This window comes from Hyla sarda, chromosome 7, assembly GCF_029499605.1.
Source record: "Hyla sarda isolate aHylSar1 chromosome 7, aHylSar1.hap1, whole genome shotgun sequence".
Lineage (NCBI taxonomy): Eukaryota > Metazoa > Chordata > Amphibia > Anura > Hylidae > Hyla > Hyla sarda.
In genome coordinates, this window is record NC_079195.1 from 10,664,215 (window position 1) to 10,689,294 (window position 25,080).

Here is a 25,080-nt window from a genome sequence, read left to right on the forward strand (position 1 = left end):
GTGTGGAGGATATATCAGGAGGTCAGTATATAGAATGTGGTGTGGAGGATATATCAGGAGGTCAGTATATAGAATGTAGTGTGGAGGATATATCAGGAGATCAGTATATAGAATGTACTGTGGAGGATATATCAGGAGGTCAGTATATAGAATGTAGTGTGGGGGATATATCAGGAGATCAGTATATAGAATGTAGTGTGGAGGATATATCAGGAGGTCAGTATATAGAATGTAGTGTGGAGGATATATCAGGAGATCAGTATATAGAATGTACTGTGGAGGATATATCAGGAGGTCAGTATATAGAATGTACTGTGGAGGATATATCAGGGTTAATACAATATATATAATAGACCTCTTGCTGCCGGAGCCATTGCCATTGGACGAGCTCCCATTCCTCGTGCTGCGATTGGCATTATACCTAATAGATATAACAGAACAGTTCATATACAATGTATACTTGTAGCTGACATTTATGCTATATACCACCGGCAGTGATCCGCACCAATATGCTATATACAATGATTTATCAGTTATACATGTTACAGGGCCTCAGTCTCGTTGTCTGTTTCTATTGTCCTCTACATTCTGGATGAATCTTCCTGAAATCTCTTTTTGGGATATTGTGAGAAAATAATATGTAGATCTTCATTTATCCTTCTCTCAGTCAGAAACACAGATTTAATTCAGACGCCCAAGAAAAGGAACCATCGCCCTAAATGTCCTCCAATCTACTGATCAGCATCGGATTCCTAAGAGGCCTAGTGGAGAAAAGGCGTCCACCTCGCGCTCCTACGATACTTACCTCACAAGTCCTCACTATTACCTGGTAAGGACCAGGGCGTCCGGCGGCAGAAACACAATCCTGGCATTAGGGGAGGAATTGAGGTATTTAAGGGGGAGACTTATCAAAACCTGCAGAGAGGAAAAGTTGACCAGTTGTCCATAGCAACCAATCAGATCGCTTCTTTCATTTTTAACAAGGCCTGGGCAAACAATCTGATTGGTTGCTATGGGCAACTGGTGAATATTTTTTCCAATACACAGGTTATGATAAATTATATTATATCAGGAGATAAGTATACAGAATGTAGTGTGGAGGATATATCAGGAGGTCAGTATATAGAATGTAGTGTGGAGGATATATCAGGAGATCAGTATATAGAATGTAGTGTGGAGGATATATCAGGAGGTCAGTATACAGAATGTAGTGTGGAGGATATATCAGGAGGTCAGTATATAGAATGTAGTGTGGAGGATATATCAGGAGGTCAGTATACAGAATGTAGTGTGGAGGATATATCAGGAGGTCAGTATATAGAATGTAGTGTGGAGGATATATCAGGAGGTCAGTATACAGAATGTAGTGTGGAGGATATATCAGGAGGACAGTATATAGAATGTAGTGTGGAGGATATATCAGGAGGAGAGTATACAGAATGTAGTGTGGAGGATATATCAGGAGATCAGTATATAGAATGTAGTGTGGAGGATATATCAGGAGGTCATTATATAGAATGTAGTGTGGGGGATATATCAGGAGGTCAGTATATAGAAAGTAGTGTGGAGGATATATCAGGAGGTCAGTATATAGGATGTAGTGTGGAGGATATATCAGAAGATCAGTATATAGAATGTAGTGTGGAGGATATATCAGGAGGACAGTATATAGAATGTAGTGTGGAGGATATATCAGGAGATCAGTATATAGAATGTAGTGTGGAGGATATATCAGGAGGTCAGTATATAGAATGTAGTGTGGAGGATATATCAAGGGGTCAGTATATAGAATGTAGTGTGGAGGATATATCAGGAGGTCAGTATATAGAATGTAGTGTGGAGGATATATCAGGAGGTCAGTATATAGAATGTAGTGTGGAGAATATATCAGGAGGTCAGTATACAGAATGTAGTGTGGAGGATATATCAGGAGATCAGTATATAGAATGTAGTGTGGAGGATATATCAGGAGGACAGTATATAGAATGTAGTGTGGAGGATATATCAGGAGATCAGTATATAGAATGTAGTGTGGAGGATATATCAGGAGGTCAGTATATAGAATGTAGTGTGGAGGATATATCAGGAGGTCAGTATATAGAATGTAGTGTGGAGGATATATCAGGAGGTCAGTATACAGAATGTAGTGTGGAGGATATATCAGGAGATCAGTATATAGAATGTAGTGTGGAGGATATATCAGGAGGACAGTATATAGAATGTAGTGTGGAGGATATATCAGGAGATCAGTATATAGAATGTAGTGTGGAGGATATATCAGGGGGTAAGTATATAGAATGTAGTGTGGAGGATATATCAGGAGGTCAGTATATAGAATGTAGTGTGGAGGATATATCAGGAGGTCAGTATATAGAATGTAGTGTGGAGGATATATCAGGAGGTCAGTATATAGAATGTAGTGTGGAGGATATATGAGGAGGTCAGTATATAGAATGTAGTGTGGAGGATATATCAGGGGGTAAGTATATAGAATGTAGTGTGGAGGATATATCAGGGGGTAAGTATATAGAATGTAGTGTGGAGGATATATCAGGAGGTCAGTATATAGAATGTAGTGTGGGGGATATATCAGGAGATCAGTATATAGAATGTAGTGTGGAGGATATATCAGGAGATCAGTATATAGGATGTAGTGTGGAGGATATATCAGGAGATCAGTATATAGAATGTAGTGTGGAGGATATATCAGGAGATCAGTATATAGAATGTAGTGTGGAGGATATATCAGGAGATCAGTATATAGAATGTAGTGTGGGGATATATCAGGGGGTCAGTATATAGAATGTAGTGTGCAGGATATATCAGGAGATCAGTATATAGAATGTGGTGTGGAGGATATATCAGGAGGTCAGTATATAGAATGTAGTGTGGGGGATATATCAGGAGATCAGTATATAGAATGTAGTGTGGAGGATATATCAGGAGGACAGTATATAGAATGTAGTGTGGAGGATATATCAGGAGATCAGTATATAGAATGTAGTGTGGAGGATATATCAGGGGGTAAGTATATAGAATGTAGTGTGGAGGATATATCAGGAGGTCAGTATATAGAATGTAGTGTGGAGGATATATCAGGAGGTCAGTATATAGAATGTAGTGTGGAGGATATATCAGGAGGTCAGTATATAGAATGTAGTGTGGAGGATATATGAGGAGGTCAGTATATAGAATGTAGTGTGGAGGATATATCAGGGGGTAAGTATATAGAATGTAGTGTGGAGGATATATCAGGGGGTAAGTATATAGAATGTAGTGTGGAGGATATATCAGGAGGTCAGTATATAGAATGTAGTGTGGGGGATATATCAGGAGATCAGTATATAGAATGTAGTGTGGAGGATATATCAGGAGATCAGTATATAGGATGTAGTGTGGAGGATATATCAGGAGATCAGTATATAGAATGTAGTGTGGAGGATATATCAGGAGATCAGTATATAGAATGTAGTGTGGAGGATATATCAGGAGATCAGTATATAGAATGTAGTGTGGGGATATATCAGGGGGTCAGTATATAGAATGTAGTGTGCAGGATATATCAGGAGATCAGTATATAGAATGTGGTGTGGAGGATATATCAGGAGGTCAGTATATAGAATGTAGTGTGGGGGATATATCAGGAGATCAGTATATAGAATGTAGTGTGGGGGATATATCAGGAGATCAGTATATAGAATGTAGTGTGGAGGATATATCAGGAGATCAGTATATAGAATGTAGTGTGGAGGATATATCAGGAGGTCAGTATATAGAATGTAGTGTGGAGGATATATCAGGGTTAATACAATATATATAATAGACCTCTTGCTGCCGGAGCCATTGCCATTGGACGAGCTCCCATTCCTCGTGCTGCGATTGGCATTATACCTAATAGATATAACAGAACAGTTCATATACAATGTATACTTGTAGCTGACATTTATGCTATATACCACCGGCAGTGATCCGCACCAATATGCTATATACAATGATTTATCAGTTATACATGTTACAGGGCCTCAGTCTCGTTGTCTGTCTCTATTGTCCTCTACATTCTGGATGAATCTTCCTGAAATCTCTTTTTGGGATATTGTGAGAAAATAATATGTAGATCTTCATTTATCCTTCTCTCAGTCAGAAACACAGATTTAATTCAGACGCCCAAGAAAAGGAACCATCGCCCTAAATGTCCTCCAATCTACTGATCAGCATCGGATTCCTAAGAGGCCTAGTGGAGAAAAGGCGTCCACCTCGCGCTCCTACGATACTTACCTCACAAGTCCTCACTATTTCCTGGTAAGGACCAGGGCGTCCGGCGGCAGAAACACAATCCTGGCATTAGGGGAGGAATTGAGGTATTTAAGGGGGAGACTTATCAAAACCTGCAGAGAGGAAAAGTTGACCAGTTGTCCATAGCAACCAATCAGATCGCTTCTTTCATTTTTAACAAGGCCTGGGCAAACAATCTGATTGGTTGCTATGGGCAACTGGTGAATATTTTTTCCAATACACAGGTTATGATAAATTATATTATATCAGGAGATAAGTATACAGAATGTAGTGTGGAGGATATATCAGGAGGTCAGTATATAGAATGTAGTGTGGAGGATATATCAGGAGATCAGTATATAGAATGTAGTGTGGAGGATATATCAGGAGGTCAGTATACAGAATGTAGTGTGGAGGATATATCAGGAGGTCAGTATATAGAATGTAGTGTGGAGGATATATCAGGAGGTCAGTATACAGAATGTAGTGTGGAGGATATATCAGGAGGTCAGTATATAGAATGTAGTGTGGAGGATATATCAGGAGGTCAGTATACAGAATGTAGTGTGGAGGATATATCAGGAGGACAGTATATAGAATGTAGTGTGGAGGATATATCAGGAGGAGAGTATACAGAATGTAGTGTGGAGGATATATCAGGAGATCAGTATATAGAATGTAGTGTGGAGGATATATCAGGAGGTCATTATATAGAATGTAGTGTGGGGGATATATCAGGAGGTCAGTATATAGAATGTAGTGTGGAGGATATATCAGGAGGTCAGTATATAGGATGTAGTGTGGAGGATATATCAGAAGATCAGTATATAGAATGTAGTGTGGAGGATATATCAGGAGGTCAGTATACAGAATGTAGTGTGGAGGATATATCAGGAGATCAGTATATAGAATGTAGTGTGGAGGATATATCAGGAGGACAGTATATAGAATGTAGTGTGGAGGATATATCAGGAGATCAGTATATAGAATGTAGTGTGGAGGATATATCAGGAGGTCAGTATATAGAATGTAGTGTGGAGGATATATCAGGAGGTCAGTATATAGAATGTAGTGTGGAGGATATATCAGGAGGTCAGTATACAGAATGTAGTGTGGAGGATATATCAGGAGATCAGTATATAGAATGTAGTGTGGAGGATATATCAGGAGGGTCAGTATATAGAATGTAGTGTGGAGGATATATCAGGAGATCAGTATATAGAATGTAGTGTGGAGGATATATCAGGAGGTCAGTATATAGAATGTAGTGTGGAGGATATATCAGGAGAATGAGTATATAGAATGTAGTGTGGAGGATATATCAAGGGGTCAGTATATAGAATGTAGTGTGGAGGATATATCAGGAGGTCAGTATATAGAATGTAGTGTGGAGGATATATCAGGAGGTCAGTATATAGAATGTAGTGTGGAAGATATATCAGGAGGTCAGTATATAGAATGTAGTGTGGAGGATATATCAGGAGGTCAGTATATAAAATGTAGTGTGGAAGATATATCAGGAGGTCAGTATATAGAATGTAGTGTGGAGGATATATCAGGAGGTCAGTATATAGAATGTAGTGTGGAGGATATATCAGGGGGTCAGTATATAGAATGTAGTGTGGAGGATATATCAGGAGGTCAGTATATAGAATGTAGTGTGGAGGATATATCAGGAGGTCAGTATATAGAATGTAGTGTGGAGGATATATCAGGAGGTCAGTATATAAAATGTAGTGTGGGGGATATATCAGGAGGTCAGTATATAGAATGTAGTGTGGAGGATATATCAGGGGGTCAGTATATAGAATGTAATGTGGAGGATATATCAGGGGGTCAGTATATAGAATGTAATGTGGAGGATATATCAGGAGGTCAGTATATAGAATGTAGTGTGGAGGATATATCAGGAGGTCAGTATATAGAATGTAGTGTGGAGGATATATCAGGAGGTCAGTATATAGAATGTAGTGTGGAGGATATATCAGGGGGTCAGTATATAGAATGTAATGTGGAGGATATATCAGGAGGTCAGTATATAGAATGTAGTGTGGAGGATATATCAGGGGGTCAGTATATAGAATGTAATGTGGAGGATATATCAGGAGGTCAGTATATAGAATGTAGTGTGGAGGATATATCAGGAGGTCAGTATATAGAATGTAGTGTGGAGGATATATCAGGAGGTCAGTATATAGGATGTAGTGTGGAGGATATATCAGGAGGTCAGTATATAGAATGTAGTGTGGAGGATATATCAGGAGATCAGTATATAGAATGTAGTGTGGAGGATATATCAGGAGGTCAGTATATAGAATGTAATGTGGAGGATATATCAGGAGATCAGTATATAGAATGTAGTGTGAAGGATATATCAGGAGGTCAGTATATAGAATGTAGTGTGGAGGATATATCAGGAGGTCAGTATATAGAATGTAGTGTGGAGGATATATCAGGAGGTCAGTATATAGGATGTAGTGTGGAGGATATATCAGGAGGTCAGTATATAGGATGTAGTGTGGAGGATATATCAGGAGGTCAGTATATAGAATGTAGTGTGGAGGATATATCAGGAGGTCAGTATATAGAATGTAGTGTGGAGGATATATCAGGAGGATCAGTATATAGAATGTAGTGTGGAGGATATATCAGGAGGGTCAGTATATAGAATGTAGTGTAGAGGATATATCAGGAGGTCAGTATATAGAATGTAGTGTGGAGGATATATCAGGAGATCAGTATATAGAATGTAGAGTGGAGGATATATCAGGAGATCAGTATATAGAATGTAGAGTGGAGGATATATCAGGAGATCAGTATATAGAATGTAGTGTGGAGGATATATCAGGAGGTCAGTATATAGAATGTAGTGTGGAGGATATATCAGGAGGTCAGTATATAGAATGTAGTGTGGAGGATATATCAGGAGGTCAGTATATAGAATGTAGTGTGGAGGATATATCAGGAGGTCAGTATATAGAATGTAGTGTGGAGGATATATCAGAAGATCAGTATATAGAATGTAGTGTGGAGGATATATCAGGAGGTCAGTATATAGAATGTAGTGTGGAGGATATATCAGAAGATCAGTATATAGAATGTAGTGTGGAGGATATATCAGGAGGTCAGTATATAGAATGTAGTGTGGAGGATATATCAGGAGGTCAGTATATAGAATGTAGTGTGGAGGATATATCAGGAGGTCAGTATATAGAATGTAGTGTGGAGGATATATCAGGAGGTCAGTATATATAATGTAGTGTGGAGGATATATCAGGAGGTCAGTATATAGTATATAATGTGGAGGATATATCAGGAGGTCAGTATATAGACTGTAGTGTGGAGGATATATCAGGAGGTCAGTATATAGACTGTAGTGTGGAGGATATATCAGGAGGTCAGTATATAGAATGTAGTGTGGAGGATATATCAGGAGGTCAGTATATAGAATGTAGTGTGGAGGATATATCAGGAGGGTCAGTATATAGACTGTAGTGTGGAGGATATATCAGGAGATCAGTATATAGAATGTAGTGTGGAGGATATATCAGGAGATCAGTATATAGAATGTAGTGTGGAGGATATATCAGGAGGTCAGTATATAGAATGTAGTGTGGAGGATATATCAGGAGGTCAGTATATAGAATGTAGTGTGGAAGATATATCAGGAGGTCAGTATATAGAATGTAGTGTGGAGGATATATCAGGAGGTCAGTATATAAAATGTAGTGTGGAAGATATATCAGGAGGTCAGTATATAGAATGTAGTGTGGAGGATATATCAGGAGGTCAGTATATAGAATGTAATGTGGAGGATATATCAGGGGGTCAGTATATAGAATGTAATGTGGAGGATATATCAGGAGGTCAGTATATAGAATGTAGTGTGGAGGATATATCAGGAGGTCAGTATATAGAATGTAGTGTGGAGGATATATCAGGAGGTCAGTATATAGAATGTAGTGTGGAGGATATATCAGGAGGTCAGTATATAGAATGTAGTGTGGAGGATATATCAGGGGGTCAGTATATAGAATGTAGTGTGGAGGATATATCAGGAGGTCAGTATATAGAATGTAGTGTGGAGGATATATCAGGAGGTCAGTATATAGAATGTAGTGTGGAGGATATATCAGGAGGTCAGTATATAGAATGTAGTGTGGAGGATATATCAGGAGGTCAGTATATAGAATGTAGTGTGGAGGATATATCAGGAGGTCAGTATATAGAATGTAGTGTGGAGGATATATCAGGAGGTCAGTATATAAAATGTAGTGTGGAAGATATATCAGGAGGTCAGTATATAGAATGTAGTGTGGAGGATATATCAGGGGGTCAGTATATAGAATGTAGTGTGGAGGATATATCAGGAGGTCAGTATATAGAATGTAGTGTGGAGGATATATCAGGAGGACAGTATATAAAATGTAGTGTGGGGGATATATCAGGAGGTCAGTATATAGAATGTAGTGTGGAGGATATATCAGGGGGTCAGTATATAGAATGTAATGTGGAGGATATATCAGGGGGTCAGTATATAGAATGTAATGTGGAGGATATATCAGGAGGTCAGTATATAGAATGTAGTGTGGAGGATATATCAGGAGGTCAGTATATAGAATGTAGTGTGGAGGATATATCAGGAGGTCAGTATATAGAATGTAGTGTGGAGGATATATCAGGGGGTCAGTATATAGAATGTAATGTGGAGGATATATCAGGAGGTCAGTATATAGAATGTAGTGTGGAGGATATATCAGGGGGTCAGTATATAGAATGTAATGTGGAGGATATATCAGGAGGTCAGTATATAGAATGTAGTGTGGAGGATATATCAGGAGGTCAGTATATAGAATGTAGTGTGGAGGATATATCAGGAGGTCAGTATATAGAATGTAGTGTGGAGGATATATCAGGAGATCAGTATATAGAATGTAGTGTGGAGGATATATCAGGAGGTCAGTATATAGAATGTAGTGTGGAGGATATATCAGGAGGTCAGTATATAGAATGTAGTGTGGAGGATATATCAGGAGGGTCAGTATATAGAATGTAGTGTGGAGGATATATCAGGAGGGTCAGTATATAGAATGTAGTGTGGAGGATATATCAGGAGGGTCAGTATATAGAATGTAGTGTGGAGGATATATCAGGAGGTCAGTATATAGACTGTAGTGTGGAGGATATATCAGGAGGTCAGTATATAGAATGTAGTGTGGAGGATATATCAGGAGGTCAATATATAGAATGTAGTGTGGAAGATATATCAGGAGGTCAGTATATAGAATGTAGTGTGGAGGATATATCAGAAGATCAGTATATAGAATGTAGTGTGGAGGATATATGAGGAGATCAGTATATAGAATGTAGTGTGGAGGATATATCAGGGGGTCAGTATATAGAATGTAGTGTGGGGGATATATCAGGAGGTCAGTATATAGAATGTAGTGTGGAGGATATATCAGGAGGTCAGTATATAGAATGTAGTGTGAAGGATATATCAGGAGGTCAGTATATAGAATGTAGTGTGGGGGATATATCAGGGGGTCAGTATATAGAATGTAGTGTGGAGGATATATCAGGAGATCAGTATATAGAATGTAGTGTGGAGGATATATCAGGAGATCAGTATATAGAATGTAGTGTGGAGGATATATCAGGAGATCAGTATATAGAATGTAGTGTGGGGGATATATCAGGAGGTCAGTATATAGGATGTAGTGTGGAGGATATATCAGGAGGGTCAGTATAGAGAATGTAGTGTGGAGGATATATCAGGGGGTCAGTATATAGAATGTAGTGTGGGGGATATATCAGGAGGTCAGTATATAGAATGTAGTGTGGAGGATATATCAGGAGGACAGTATATAGAATGTAGTGTGGAGGATATATCAGGAGATCAGTATATAGAATGTAGTGTGGAGGATATATCAGGAGATCAGTATATAGAATGTAGTGTGGAGGATATATGAGGAGATCAGTATATAGAATGTAGTGTGGAGGATATATCAGGAGGTCAGTATATAGAATGTAGTGTGGAGGATATATCAGGAGGTCAGTATATAGAATGTAGTGTGGAGGATATATCAGGAGATCAGTATATAGAATGTAGTGTGGAGGATATATGAGGAGGTCAGTATATAGAATGTAGTGTGGAGGATATATCAGGGGGTAAGTATATAGAATGTAGTGTGGAGGATATATGAGGAGGTCAATATATAGAATGTAGTGTGGAGGATATATCAGGGGGTAAGTATATAGAATGTAGTGTGGAGGATATATCAGGAGGACAGTATATAGAATGTAGTGTGGAGGATATATCAGGGGGTAAGTATATAGAATGTAGTGTGGGGGATATATCAGGAGATCAGTATATAGAATGTAGTGTGGAGGATATATCAGGAGGTCAGTATATAGAATGTAGTGTGGAGCTTATATCAAGGGGTCAGTATATAGAATGTAGTGTGGAGGATATATCAGGAGATCAGTATATAGAATGTAGTGTGGAGGATATATCAGGAGGTCAGTATATAGAATGTAGTGTGGAGGATATATCAGGAGGTCAGTATATAGAATGTAGTGTGGAGGATATATCAGGAGGTCAGTATATAGAATGTAGTGTGGAGGATATATCAGGAGATCAGTATATAGAATGTAGTGTGGAGGATATATCAGGAGGTCAGTATATAGAATGTAGTGTGGAGGATATATCAGGAGATCAGTATATAGAATGTAGTGTGGAGGATATATCAGGAGGTCAGTATACAGAATGTAGTGTGGAGGATATATCAGGAGATCAGTATATAGAATGTAGTGTGGAGGATATATCAGGAGGACAGTATATAGAATGTAGTGTGGAGGATATATCAGGAGATCAGTATATAGAATGTAGTGTGGAGGATATATCAGGAGGTCAGTATACAGAATGTAGTGTGGAGGATATATCAGGAGGTCAGTATATAGAATGTAATGTGGAGGATATATCAGGAGATCAGTATATAGAATGTAGTGTGGAGGATATATCAGGAGGTCAGTATATAGAATGTAGTGTGGAGGATATATCAGGAGGTCAGTATATAGAATGTAGTGTGGAGGATATATCAGGAGGTCAGTATACAGAATGTAGTGTGGAGGATATATCAGGAGATCAGTATATAGAATGTAGTGTGGAGGATATATCAAAAGGACAGTATATAGAATGTAGTGTGGAGGATATATCAGGAGGGTCAGTATATAGAATGTAGTGTGGAGGATATATCAGGAGGTCAGTATATAGAATGTAGTGTGGAGGATATATCAGGAGAATGAGTATATAGAATGTAGTGTGGAGGATATATCAAGGGGTCAGTATATAGAATGTAGTGTGGAGGATATATCAGGAGGTCAGTATATAGAATGTAGTGTGGAGGATATATCAGGAGGTCAGTATATAGAATGTAGTTGTTACGCCGAGCGCTCCGGGTTCCCGCTCCTCCCCGGAGCGCTCGCTTCTCCCCCTCCGCTGCAGCGCTCCGGTCACGTCCTCTGACCCGGGGCGCTGCGATCCTGCTGCCAGCCGGGATGCGATTCGCGATGCGGGTAGCGCCCGCTCGCGATGCGCACCCCGGCTCCCCTACCTGACTCGCTCCCCGTCTGTTCTGTCCCGGCGCGCGCGGCCCCGCTCCCTAGGGCGCGCGCGCGCCGGGTCTCTGCGATTTAAAGGGCCACTGCGCCGCTGATTGGCGCAGTGGTTCCAATTAGGGTTATCACCTGTGCACTTCCCTATATTACCTCACTTCCCTTGCACTCCCTTGCCGGATCTTGTTGCCTTAGTGCCAGTGAAAGCGTTCCTTGTGTGTCCCTTGCCAGTGTTTCCAGACCTTCTGCCGTTGCCCCTGACTACGATCCTTGCTGCCTGCCCCGACCTTCTGCTACGTCCGACCTTGCTTCTGCCTCCTCCCTTGTACCGCGCCTATCTTCAGCAGCCAGAGAGGTGAGCCGTTGCTAGTGGATACGACCTGGTCACTACCGCCGCAGCAAGACCATCCCGCTTTGCGGCGGGCTCTGGTGAATACCAGTAGTGGCTTAGAACCGGTCCACTAGCACGGTCCTCGCCAATCCCTCTCTGGCACAGAGGGTCCACTACCTGCCAGCCGGCATCGTGACAGTAGATCCGGCCATGGATCCCGCTGAAGTTCCTCTGCCAGTTGTCGCTGACCTCACCACGGTGGTCGCCCAGCAGTCACAACAGATTGCGCAACAAGGCCAACAGCTGTCTCAACTGACCGTTATGCTACAACAGTTGCTACCACAGCTTCAGCAGTCATCTCCTCCGCCAGCTCCTGCACCTCCTCCGCAGCGAGTGGCCGCTCCTGGGATACGCTTATCCTTGCCGGATAAATTTGATGGGGACTCTAAGTTTTGCCGTGGCTTCCTTTCCCAATGTTCCCTGCATCTGGAGATGATGTCGGACCTGTTTCCCACTGAAAGGTCTAAGGTGGCTTTCGTAGTCAGTCTTCTGTCCGGAAAAGCCCTGTCATGGGCCACACCGCTCTGGGACCGCAATGACCCCGTCACTGCCTCTGTACACTCCTTCTTCTCGGAAATCCGAAGTGTCTTTGAGGAACCTGCCCGAGCCTCTTCTGCTGAGACTGCCCTGTTGAACCTGGTCCAGGGTAATTCTTCCGTTGGCGAGTATGCCGTACAATTCCGTACACTTGCTTCAGAATTGTCCTGGAATAATGAGGCCCTCTGCGCGACCTTCAAAAAAGGCCTATCCAGCAACATTAAAGATGTTCTGGCCGCACGAGAAATTCCTGCTAATCTACATGAACTTATTCACCTAGCCACTCGCATTGACATGCGTTTTTCTGAAAGGCGTCAGGAACTCCGTCAAGATATGGACTCTGTTCGCACGAGGCGTTTCGTCTCCTCGGCTCCTCTCTCCTCTGGTACCCTGCAATCTGTTCCTGTGCCTCCCGCCGTGGAGGCTATGCAGGTCGACCGGTCTCGCCTGACACCTCAAGAGAGGACACGACGCCGTATGGAGAACCTCTGCCTGTACTGTGCTAGTACCGAACACTTCCTGAGGGATTGTCCTATCCGTCCTCCCCGCCTGGAAAGACGTACGCTGACTCCGCACAAAGGTGAGACAGTCCTTGATGTCTACTCTGCTTCTCCACGTCTTACTGTGCCTGTGCGGATGTCTGCCTCTGCCTTCTCCTTCTCTACAGTGGCCTTCTTGGACTCTGGATCTGCAGGAAATTTTATTTTGGCCTCTCTCGTCAACAGGTTCAACATCCCAGTGACCAGTCTCGCCAGACCCCTCTACATCAATTGTGTAAATAATGAAAGATTGGACTGTGCCATACGTTTCCGCACGGAGCCCCTTCTTATGAGCATCGGATCTCATCATGAGAGGATTGAACTTTTGGTCCTCCCCAATTGCACCTCGGAGATTCTCCTTGGACTTCCCTGGCTTCAACTTCATTCCCCAACCCTGGATTGGTCCACTGGGGAGATCAAGAGTTGGGGGTCCTCTTGTTCCAAGAACTGTCTAAAACCGGTTCCCAATAACCCTTGCCGTAACTCTGTGGTTCCTCCAGTAACCGGTCTCCCTAAGGCCTATATGGACTTCGCGGATGTTTTCTGCAAAAAACAAGCTGAGACTCTACCTCCTCACAGGCCTTATGATTGCCCTATCGACCTCCTCCCGGGTACTACTCCACCCCGGGGCAGAATTTATCCTCTCTCTGCCCCAGAGACTCTTGCCATGTCCGAATACGTCCAGGAGAATCTAAAAAAGGGCTTTATCCGTAAATCCTCCTCTCCTGCCGGAGCCGGATTTTTCTTTGTGTCCAAAAAAGATGGCTCCCTACGTCCTTGCATTGACTACCGCGGTCTTAATAAAATCACGGTTAAGAACCGCTACCCCTTACCCCTCATCTCTGAACTCTTTGATCGCCTCCAAGGTGCCCACATCTTCACTAAATTGGACTTAAGAGGCGCCTATAACCTCATCCGCATCAGAGAGGGGGACGAGTGGAAAACGGCATTTAACACCAGAGATGGACACTTTGAGTATCTGGTCATGCCCTTTGGACTGTGCAATGCCCCTGCCGTCTTCCAAGACTTTGTCAATGAAATTTTTCGTGATCTGTTATACTCCTGTGTTGTGGTATATCTGGACGATATCCTAATTTTTTCTGCCAATCTAGAAGAACACCGCCAGCATGTCCGTATGGTTCTTCAGAGACTTCGTGACAACCAACTCTATGCCAAAATTGAGAAATGTCTGTTTGAATGCCAATCTCTTCCTTTTCTAGGATATTTGGTCTCTGGCCAGGGACTACAGATGGATCCAGACAAACTCTCTGCCGTCTTAAATTGGCCACGCCCCTCCGGACTCCGTGCTATCCAACGCTTTTTGGGGTTCGCCAATTATTACAGGCAATTTATTCCACATTTTTCTACCATTGTGGCTCCTATCGTGGCTTTAACCAAGAAAAATGCTGATCCCAAGTCTTGGCCTCCTCAAGCAGAGGACTCCTTTAAACGACTCAAGTCTGCCTTTTCTTCGGCTCCCGTGCTCTCCAGACCTGACCCTTCCAAACCCTTCCTATTGGAGGTTGATGCCTCCTCAGTAGGAGCTGGAGCTGTTCTTCTACAAAAAAATTCTTCCGGGCATGCTGTCACTTGTGGTTTTTTCTCTAGGACCTTCTCTCCAGCGGAGAGGAACTACTCCATCGGGGATCGAGAGCTTCTAGCCATTAAATTAGCACTTGAGGAATGGAGGCATCTGCTGGAGGGATCAAGATTTCCTGTCATTATCTACACCGACCACAAGAACCTCTCCTACCTCCAGTCGGCCCAACGGCTGAATCCTCGCCAGGCCCGGTGGTCTCTGTTCTTTGCCCGATTTAATTTTGAGATTCACTTTCGTCCTGCCGATAAGAACATTAGGGCCGATGCTCTCTCTCGTTCCTCGGATGCCTCAGAAGTTGATCTCCCTCCGCAACACATCATTCCACCTGACTGCCTGATCTCCACTTCTCCTGCCTCCATCAGGCAGACTCCTCCAGGAAAGACCTTTGTTTCTCCACGCCAACGCCTCGGAATCCTCAAATGGGGTCACTCCTCCCATCTCGCAGGTCATGCGGGCATCAAGAAATCTGTGCAACTCATCTCCCGCTTCTATTGGTGGCCGACTCTGGAGACGGATGTTGGGGACTTTGTGCGAGCCTGCACTATCTGTGCCCGGGATAAGACTCCTCGCCAGAAGCCCGCTGGTTTTCTTCATCCTCTGCCTGTCCCCGAACAGCCTTGGTCTCTGATTGGTATGGATTTTATTACTGATTTACCCCCTTCCCGTGGCAACACCGTTATTTGGGTGGTCGTTGATCGATTCTCCAAAATGGCACATTTCATCCCTCTTCCTGGTCTTCCTTCTGCGCCTCAGTTGGCTAAACAATTTTTTGTACACATTTTTCGTCTTCACGGGTTGCCTACGCAGATTGTCTCGGATAGAGGGGTCCAATTCGTGTCTAAATTCTGGAGAGCTCTCTGTAAACAACTCAAGATTAAATTAAATTTTTCCTCTGCATATCATCCCCAGTCCAATGGACAAGTAGAAAGAATTAACCAGATCCTGGGTGATTATTTGCGACATTTTGTTTCCTCCCGCCAGGATGACTGGGCAGATCTCCTTCCATGGGCCGAATTCTCGTATAACTTCAGGGTCTCTGAATCTTCCTCCAAATCCCCATTTTTCGTGGTGTACGGCCGTCACCCTCTTCCCCCCCTCCCTACCCCCTTGCCCTCTGGTCTGCCCGCTGTGGATGAAATTTCTCGTGACCTTTCCATTATATGGAGAGAGACCCAAAATTCTCTCTTACAGACTTCTTCACGCATGAAGAGATTCGCGGATAAGAAAAGAAGAGCTTCCCCCGTTTTTTCCCCTGGAGACAAGGTATGGCTCTCCGCTAAATATGTCCGCTTCCGTGTCCCTAGCTACAAGTTGGGACCACGCTATCTTGGTCCTTTCAAAATTTTGTGTCAAATTAATCCTGTCTCTTATAAACTTCTTCTTCCTCCTTCTCTTCGTATCCCTAATGCCTTTCACGTCTCTCTTCTCAAACCACTCATCCTCAACCGTTTTTCTCCCAAATCTGTTCCTCCCACTCCTGTTTCCGGCTCCTCGGACGTCTTCTCGGTCAAGGAGATTTTGGCTGCCAAAAAGGTCAGAGGGAAAAATTTTTTTTTAGTAGACTGGGAGGGTTGTGGTCCTGAAGAGAGATCCTGGGAACCTGAGGACAACATCCTTGACAAAAGTCTGCTCCTCAGGTTCTCAGGCTCCAAGAAGAGGGGGAGACCCAAGGGGGGGGGTACTGTTACGCCGAGCGCTCCGGGTTCCCGCTCCTCCCCGGAGCGCTCGCTTCTCCCCCTCCGCTGCAGCGCTCCGGTCACGTCCTCTGACCCGGGGCGCTGCGATCCTGCTGCCAGCCGGGATGCGATTCGCGATGCGGGTAGCGCCCGCTCGCGATGCGCACCCCGGCTCCCCTACCTGACTCGCTCCCCGTCTGTTCTGTCCCGGCGCGCGCGGCCCCGCTCCCTAGGGCGCGCGCGCGCCGGGTCTCTGCGATTTAAAGGGCCACTGCGCCGCTGATTGGCGCAGTGGTTCCAATTAGGGTTATCACCTGTGCACTTCCCTATATTACCTCACTTCCCTTGCACTCCCTTGCCGGATCTTGTTGCCTTAGTGCCAGTGAAAGCGTTCCTTGTGTGTCCCTTGCCAGTGTTTCCAGACCTTCTGCCGTTGCCCCTGACTACGATCCTTGCTGCCTGCCCCGACCTTCTGCTACGTCCGACCTTGCTTCTGCCTCCTCCCTTGTACCGCGCCTATCTTCAGCAGCCAGAGAGGTGAGCCGTTGCTAGTGGATACGACCTGGTCACTACCGCCGCAGCAAGACCATCCCGCTTTGCGGCGGGCTCTGGTGAATACCAGTAGTGGCTTAGAACCGGTCCACTAGCACGGTCCTCGCCAATCCCTCTCTGGCACAGAGGGTCCACTACCTGCCAGCCGGCATCGTGACAGTAGTGTGGAAGATATATCAGGAGGTCAGTATATAGAATGTAGTGTGGAGGATATATCAGGAGGTCAGTATATAAAATGTAGTGTGGAAGATATATCAGGAGGTCAGTATATAGAATGTAGTGTGGAGGATATATCAGGAGGGTCAGTATATGGAATGTAGTGTGGAGGATATATCAGGGGGTCAGTATATAGAATGTAGTGTGGAGGATATATCAGGAGGTCAGTATATAGAATGTAGTGTGGAAGATATATCAGGAGGTCAGTATATAGAATGTAGTGTGGAGGATTTATCAGGAGGTCAGTATATAGAATGTAGTGTGGAGGATATATCAGGAGGTCAGTATATAAAATGTAGTGTGGGGGATATATAAGGAGGTCAGTATATAGAATGTAGTGTGGAGGATATATCAGGGGGTCAGTATATAGAATGTAATGTGGAGGATATATCAGGGGGTCAGTATATAGAATGTAATGTGGAGGATATATCAGGAGGTCAGTATATAGAATGTAGTGTGGAGGATATATCAGGAGGTCAGTATATAGAATGTAGTGTGGAGGATATATCAGGAGGTCAGTATATAGAATGTAGTGTGGAGGATATATCAGGAGATCAGTATATAGAATGTAGTGTGGAGGATATATCAGGAGATCAGTATATAGAATGTAGTGTGGAGGATATATCAGGAGGTCAGTATATAGAATGTAGTGTGGAGGATATATCAGGAGGTCAGTATATAGAATGTAGTGTGGAGGATATATCAGGGGGTCAGTATATAGAATGTAATGTGGAGGATATATCAGGAGGTCAGTATATAGAATGTAGTGTGGAGGATATATCAGGAGGTCAGTATATAGAATGTAGTGTGGAGGATATATCAGGAGGTCAGTATATAGGATGTAGTGTGGAGGATATATCAGGAGGTCAGTATATAGAATGTAGTGTGAAGGATATATCAGGAGATCAGTATATAGAATGTAGTGTGGAGGATATATCAGGAGGTCAGTATATAGAATGTAGTGTGGAGGATATATCAGGAGGTCAGTATATAGGATGTAGTGTGGAGGATATATCAGGAGATCAGTATATAGAATGTAGTGTGGAGGATATATCAGGAGGTCAGTATATAGAATGTAGTGTGGGGGATATATCAGGAGGTCAGTATATAGAATGTAGTGTGGGGGATATATCAGGAGAGCAGTATATAGAATGTAGTGTGGAGGATATATCAGGAGATCAGTATATAGAATGTAGTGTGGAGGATATATCAGGAGGTCAGTATATAGAATGTAGTGTGGGGGATATATCAGGAGGTCAGTATATAGAATGTAGTGTGGAGGATATATCAGGAGATCAGTATATAGAATGTAGTGTGGAGGATATATCAGGAGGTCAGTATATAGAATGTAGTGTGGAGGATATATCAGAAGATCAGTATATAGAATGTAGTGTGGAGGATATATCAGGAGGTCAGTATATAGAATGTAGTGTGGAGGATATATCAGGAGGTCAGTATATATAATGTAGTGTGGAGGATATATCAGGAGGTCAGTATATAGTATATAATGTGGAGGATATATCAGGAGGTCAGTATATAGACTGTAGTGTGGAGGATATATCAGGAGGTCAGTATATAGACTGTAGTGTGGAGGATATATCAGGAGGTCAGTATATAGACTGTAGTGTGGAGGATATATCAGGAGGTCAGTATATAGAATGTAGTGTGGAGGATATATCAGGAGATCAGTATATAGAATGTAGTGTGGAGGATATATCAGGAGGTCAGTATATAGAATGTAGTGTGGAGGATATATCAGGAGGGTCAGTATATAGACTGTAGTGTGGAGGATATATTAGGAGATCAGTATATAGAATGTAGTGTGGAGGATATATCAGGAGATCAGTATATAGAATGTAGTGTGGAGGATATATCAGGAGGTCAGTATATAGAATGTAGTGTGGAGGATATATCAGGAGGTCAGTATATAGAATGTAGTGTGGAGGATATATCAGGAGGTCAGTATATAAAATGTAGTGTGGAAGATATATCAGGAGGTCAGTATATAGAATGTAGTGTGGAGGATATATCAGGAGGTCAGTATATAGAATGTAGTGTGGAGGATATATCAGGGGGTCAGTATATAGAATGTAGTGTGGAGGATATATCAGGAGGTCAGTATATAGAATGTAGTGTGGAAGATATATCAGGAGGTCAGTATATAGAATGTAGTGTGGAGGATATATCAGGAGGTCAGTATATAGAATGTAGTGTGGAGGATATATCAGGAGGTCAGTATATAAAATGTAGTGTGGGGGATATATCAGGAGGTCAGTATATAGAATGTAGTGTGGAGGATATATCAGGGGGTCAGTATATAGAATGTAATGTGGAGGATATATCAGGGGGTCAGTATATAGAATGTAATGTGGAGGATATATCAGGAGGTCAGTATATAGAATGTAGTGTGGAGGATATATCAGGAGGTCAGTATATAGAATGTAGTGTGGAGGATATATCAGGAGATCAGTATATAGAATGTAGTGTGGAAGATATATCAGGAGGTCAGTATATAGAATGTAGTGTGGAAGATATATCAGGAGGTCAGTATATAGAATGTAGTGTGGAGGATATATCAGGGGGTCAGTATATAGAATGTAGTGTGGAGGATATATCAGGAGGTCAGTATATAGAATGTAGTGTGGAAGATATATCAGGAGGTCAGTATATAGAATGTAGTGTGGAGGATATATCAGGGGGTCAGTATATAGAATGTAGTGTGGAGGATATATCAGGAGGTCAGTATATAGAATGTAGTGTGGAAGATATATCAGGAGGTCAGTATATAGAATGTAGTGTGGAGGATATATCAGGAGGTCAGTATATAGAATGTAGTGTGGAGGATATATCAGGAGGTCAGTATATAAAATGTAGTGTGGGGGATATATCAGGAGGTCAGTATATAGAATGTAGTGTGGAGGATATATCAGGGGGTCAGTATATAGAATGTAATGTGGAGGATATATCAGGGGGTCAGTATATAGAATGTAATGTGGAGGATATATCAGGAGGTCAGTATATAGAATGTAGTGTGGAGGATATATCAGGAGGTCAGTATATAGAATGTAGTGTGGAGGATATATCAGGAGGTCAGTATATAGAATGTAGTGTGGAGGATATATCAGAAGATCAGTATATAGAATGTAGTGTGGAGGATATATCAGGAGGTCAGTATATAGAATGTAGTGTGGAGGATATATCAGGAGGTCAGTATATAGAATGTAGTGTGGAGGATATATCAGGGGGTCAGTATATAGAATGTAATGTGGAGGATATATCAGGAGGTCAGTATATAGAATGTAGTGTGGAGGATATATCAGGGGGTCAGTATATAGAATGTAATGTGGAGGATATATCAGGAGGTCAGTATATAGAATGTAGTGTGGAGGATATATCAGGAGGTCAGTATATAGAATGTAGTGTGGAGGATATATCAGGAGGTCAGTATATAGGATGTAGTGTGGAGGATATATCAGGAGGTCAGTATATAGAATGTAGTGTGGAGGATATATCAGGAGATCAGTATATAGAATGTAGTGTGGAGGATATATCAGGAGATCAGTATATAGAATGTAGTGTGGAGGATATATCAGGAGGTCAGTATATAGAATGTAGTGTGGAGGATATATCAGGAGGTCAGTATATAGAATGTAGTGTGGAGGATATATCAGGAGGTCAGTATATAGGATGTAGTGTGGAGGATATATCAGGAGGTCAGTATATAGGATGTAGTGTGGAGGATATATCAGGAGGTCAGTATATAGAATGTAGTGTGGAGGATATATCAGGAGGTCAGTATATAGAATGTAGTGTGGAGGATATATCAGGAGGTCAGTATATAGAATGTAGTGTGGAGGATATATCAGGAGGTCAGTATATAGAATGTAGTGTGGAGGATATATCAGGAGGTCAGTATATAGAATGTAGAGTGGAGGATATATCAGGAGGTCAGTATATAGAATGTGGTGTGGAGGATATATCAGAAGATCAGTATATAGAATGTAGTGTGGAGGATATATCAGGAGATCAGTATATAGAATGTAGTGTGGAGGATATATCAGGAGATCAGTATATAGAATGTAGTGTGGAGGATATATCAGGAGATCAGTATATAGAATGTAGTGTGGAGGATATATCAGGAGGTCAGTATATAGAATGTAGTGTGGAGGATATATCAGGAGGTCAGTATATAGACTGTAGTGTGAAGGATATATCAGGAGGTCAGTATATAGACTGTAGTGTGGAGGATATATCAGGAGGTCAGTATATAGAATGTAGTGTGGAGGATATATCAGGAGGTCAGTATATAGAATGTAGTGTGGAGGATATATCAGGAGGTCAGTATATAGAATGTAGTGTGGAGGATATATCAGGAGATCAGTATATAGAATGTAGTGTGGAGGATATATCAGGAGATCAGTATATAGAATGTAGTGTGGAGGATATATCAGGAGATCAGTATATAGTATGTAGTGTGGGGGATATATCAGGAGGTCAGTATATAGAATGTAGTGTAGAGGATATATCAGGAGGTCAGTATATAGGATGTAGTGTGGAGGATATATCAGGTGGTCAGTATATAGAATGTAGTGTGGAGGATATATCAGGAGGTCAGTATATAGAATGTAGTGTGGAGGATATATCAGGAGGTCAGTATATAGAATGTAGTGTGGAGGATATATCAGGAGGTCAGTATATAGAATGTAGTGTGGGGGATATATCAGGAGGGTCAGTATATAGAATGTAGTGTGGAGGATATATCAGGAGGTCAGTATATAGAATGTAGTGTGGAGGATATATCAGGAGGTCAGTATATAGAATGTAGTGTGGAGGATATATCAGGAGATCAGTATATAGAATGTAGTGTGGAGGATATATCAGGAGGGTCAGTATATAGAATGTAGTGTGGAGGATATATCAGAAGATCAGTATATAGAATGTAGTGTGGAGGATATATCAGGAGGTCAGTATATAGAATGTAGTGTGGAGGATATATCAGGAGATCAGTATATAGGATGTAGTGTGGAGGATATATCAGGAGGTCAGTATATAGAATGTAGTGTGGAGGATATATCAGGAGATCAGTATATAGAGTGTAGTGTGGGGGATATATCAGGAGGTCAGTATATAGAATGTAGTGTGGAGGATATATCAGGAGGTCAGTATATAGAATGTAGTGTGGAGGATATATCAGGAGGTCAGTATATAGAATGTAGTGTGGAGGATATATCAGGAGGTCAGTATATAGTATGTAGTGTGGAGGATATATCAGGAGGGTCAGTATATAGAATGTAGTGTGGAGGATATATCAGGAGGTCAGTATATAGAATGTAGTGTGGAGGATATATCAGAAGATCAGTATATAGAATGTAGTGTGGAGGATATATCAGGAGGTCAGTATATAGAATGTAGTGTGGAGGATATATCAGGAGATCAGTATATAGAATGTAGTGTGGAGGATATATCAGGAGGTCAGTATATAGAATGTAGTGTGGAGGATATATCAGAAGATCAGTATATAGAATGTAGTGTGGGGGATATATCAGGAGGTCAGTATATAGGATGTAGTGTGGAGGATATATCAGGAGGTCAGTATATAGAATGTAGTGTGGAAGATATATCAGGAGGTCAGTATATAGAATGTAGTGTGGAGGATATATCAGGAGGTCAGTATATAGGATGTAGTGTGGAAGATATATCAGGAGATCAGTATATAGAATGTAGTGTGGGGGATATATCAGGGGGTCAGTATATAGAATGTAGTGTGGAGGATATATCAGGAGGTCAGTATATAGTATATAATGTGGAGGATATATCAGGAGGTCAGTATATAGAATGTAGTGTGGAGGATATATCAGGAGATCAGTATATAGAATGTAGTGTGGAGGATATATCAGGAGGGTCAGTATATAGAATGTAGTGTGGAGGATATATCAGGAGATCAGTATATAGAATGTAGTGTGGAGGATATATCAGGAGATCAGTATATAGAATGTAGTGTGGAGGATATATCAGGAGATCAGTATATAGAATGTAGTGTGGAGGATATATCAGGAGGTCAGTATATAGAATGTAGTGTGGGGGATATATCAGGAGGTCAGTATATAGAATGTAGTGTGGAGGATATATCAGGGGGTCAGTATATAGAATGTAGTGTGGGGGATATATCAGGAGGTCAGTATATAGAATGTAGTGTGGGGGATATATCAGGAGGTCAGTATATAGAATGTAGTGTGGAGGATATATCAGGAGGGCAGTATATAGAATGTAGTGTGGAGAATATATCAGGAGGTCAGTATATACAATGTAGTGTGGGGGATATATCAGGAGGTCAGTATATAGAATGTAGTGTGGAGGATATATCAGGAGGTCAGTATATAGAATGTAGTGTGGAGGATATATCAGGAGATCAGTATATAGAATGTAGTGTGGAGGATATATCAGGAGGGCAGTATATAGAATGTAGTGTGGAGGATATATCAGGAGGTCAGTATATAGAATGTAGTGTGGGGGATATATCAGGAGGTCAGTATATAGAATGTAGTGTGGAGGATATATCAGGAGGACAGTATATAGAATGTAGTGTGGGGGATATATCAGGAGGTCAGTATATAGAATGTAGTGTGGAGGATATATCAGGAGATCAGTATATAGAATGTAGTGTGGGGGATATATCAGGAGGGTCAGTATATAGAATGTAGTGTGGGGGATATATCAGGAGGTCAGTATATAGAATGTAGTGTGGAGGATATATCAGGAGGACAGTATATAGAATGTAGTGTGGAGGATATATCAGGGGGTCAGTATATAGAATGTAGTGTGGAGGATATATCAGGAGGTCAGTATATAGGATGTAGTGTGGAGGATATATCAGGAGGTCAGTATATAGAATGTAGTGTGGGGGATGTATCAGGAGGGTCAGTATATAGAATGTAGTGTGGGGGATATATCAGGGGGTCAGTATATAGAATGTAGTGTGGAGGATATATCAGGAGGTCAGTATATAGAATGTAGTGTGGAGGATATATCAGGAGGTCAGTATATAGAATGTAGTGTGGAGGATATATCAGGAGGTCAGTATATAGAATGTAGTGTGGAGGATATATCAGGAGGTCAGTATATAGAATGTAGTGTGGAGGATATATCAGGAGGTCAGTATATAGAATGTAGTGTGGAGGATATATCAGGAGGTCAGTATATAGAATGTAGCATGGAGGATATATCAGGAGGTCAGTATATAGAATGTAGTGTGGGGGATATATCAGGAGGGTCAGTATATAGGATGTAGTGTGGAGGATATATCAGGAGATCAGTATATAGAATGTAGTGTGGAGGATATATCAGGAGGTCAGTATATAGAATGTAGTGTGGAGGATATATCAGAAGATCAGTATATAGAATGTAGTGTGGAGGATATATCAGGAGGGTCAGTATATAGAATGTAGTGTGGAGGATATATCAGGAGGTCAGTATATAGAATGTAGTGTGGAGGATATATCAGGAGATCAGTATATAGTATATAATGTGGAGGATATATCAGGAGGTCAGTATATAGAATGTAGTGTGGAGGATATATCAGGAGATCAGTATATAGTATATAATGTGGAGGATATATCAGGAGGTCAATATATAGAATGTAGTGTGGAGGATATATCAGGAGGTCAGTATATAGAATGTAGT

At 41.8% G+C, this 25,080-nt stretch overlaps 1 protein-coding gene across 7 annotated transcripts in view; it reads right to left on the bottom strand.

The window, feature by feature from the left end:
* LOC130281634 (alpha-2-macroglobulin-like protein 1) overlaps positions 1-25,080 on the bottom strand; it is a 371,222-nt gene that overhangs the window by 93,836 nt on the left and 252,306 nt on the right. Inside the window, exon 19 of one of the 7 annotated variants that reach the window (XM_056529067.1) lies at positions 3,826-3,891. The exons of the other annotated variants lie outside the window; for them this stretch is intronic. Coding sequence (XP_056385042.1) covers positions 3,826-3,891 — 66 coding nt within the window. The remainder of the gene's footprint in view (positions 1-3,825; positions 3,892-25,080) is intronic. 7 annotated transcript variants of the gene reach the window in all.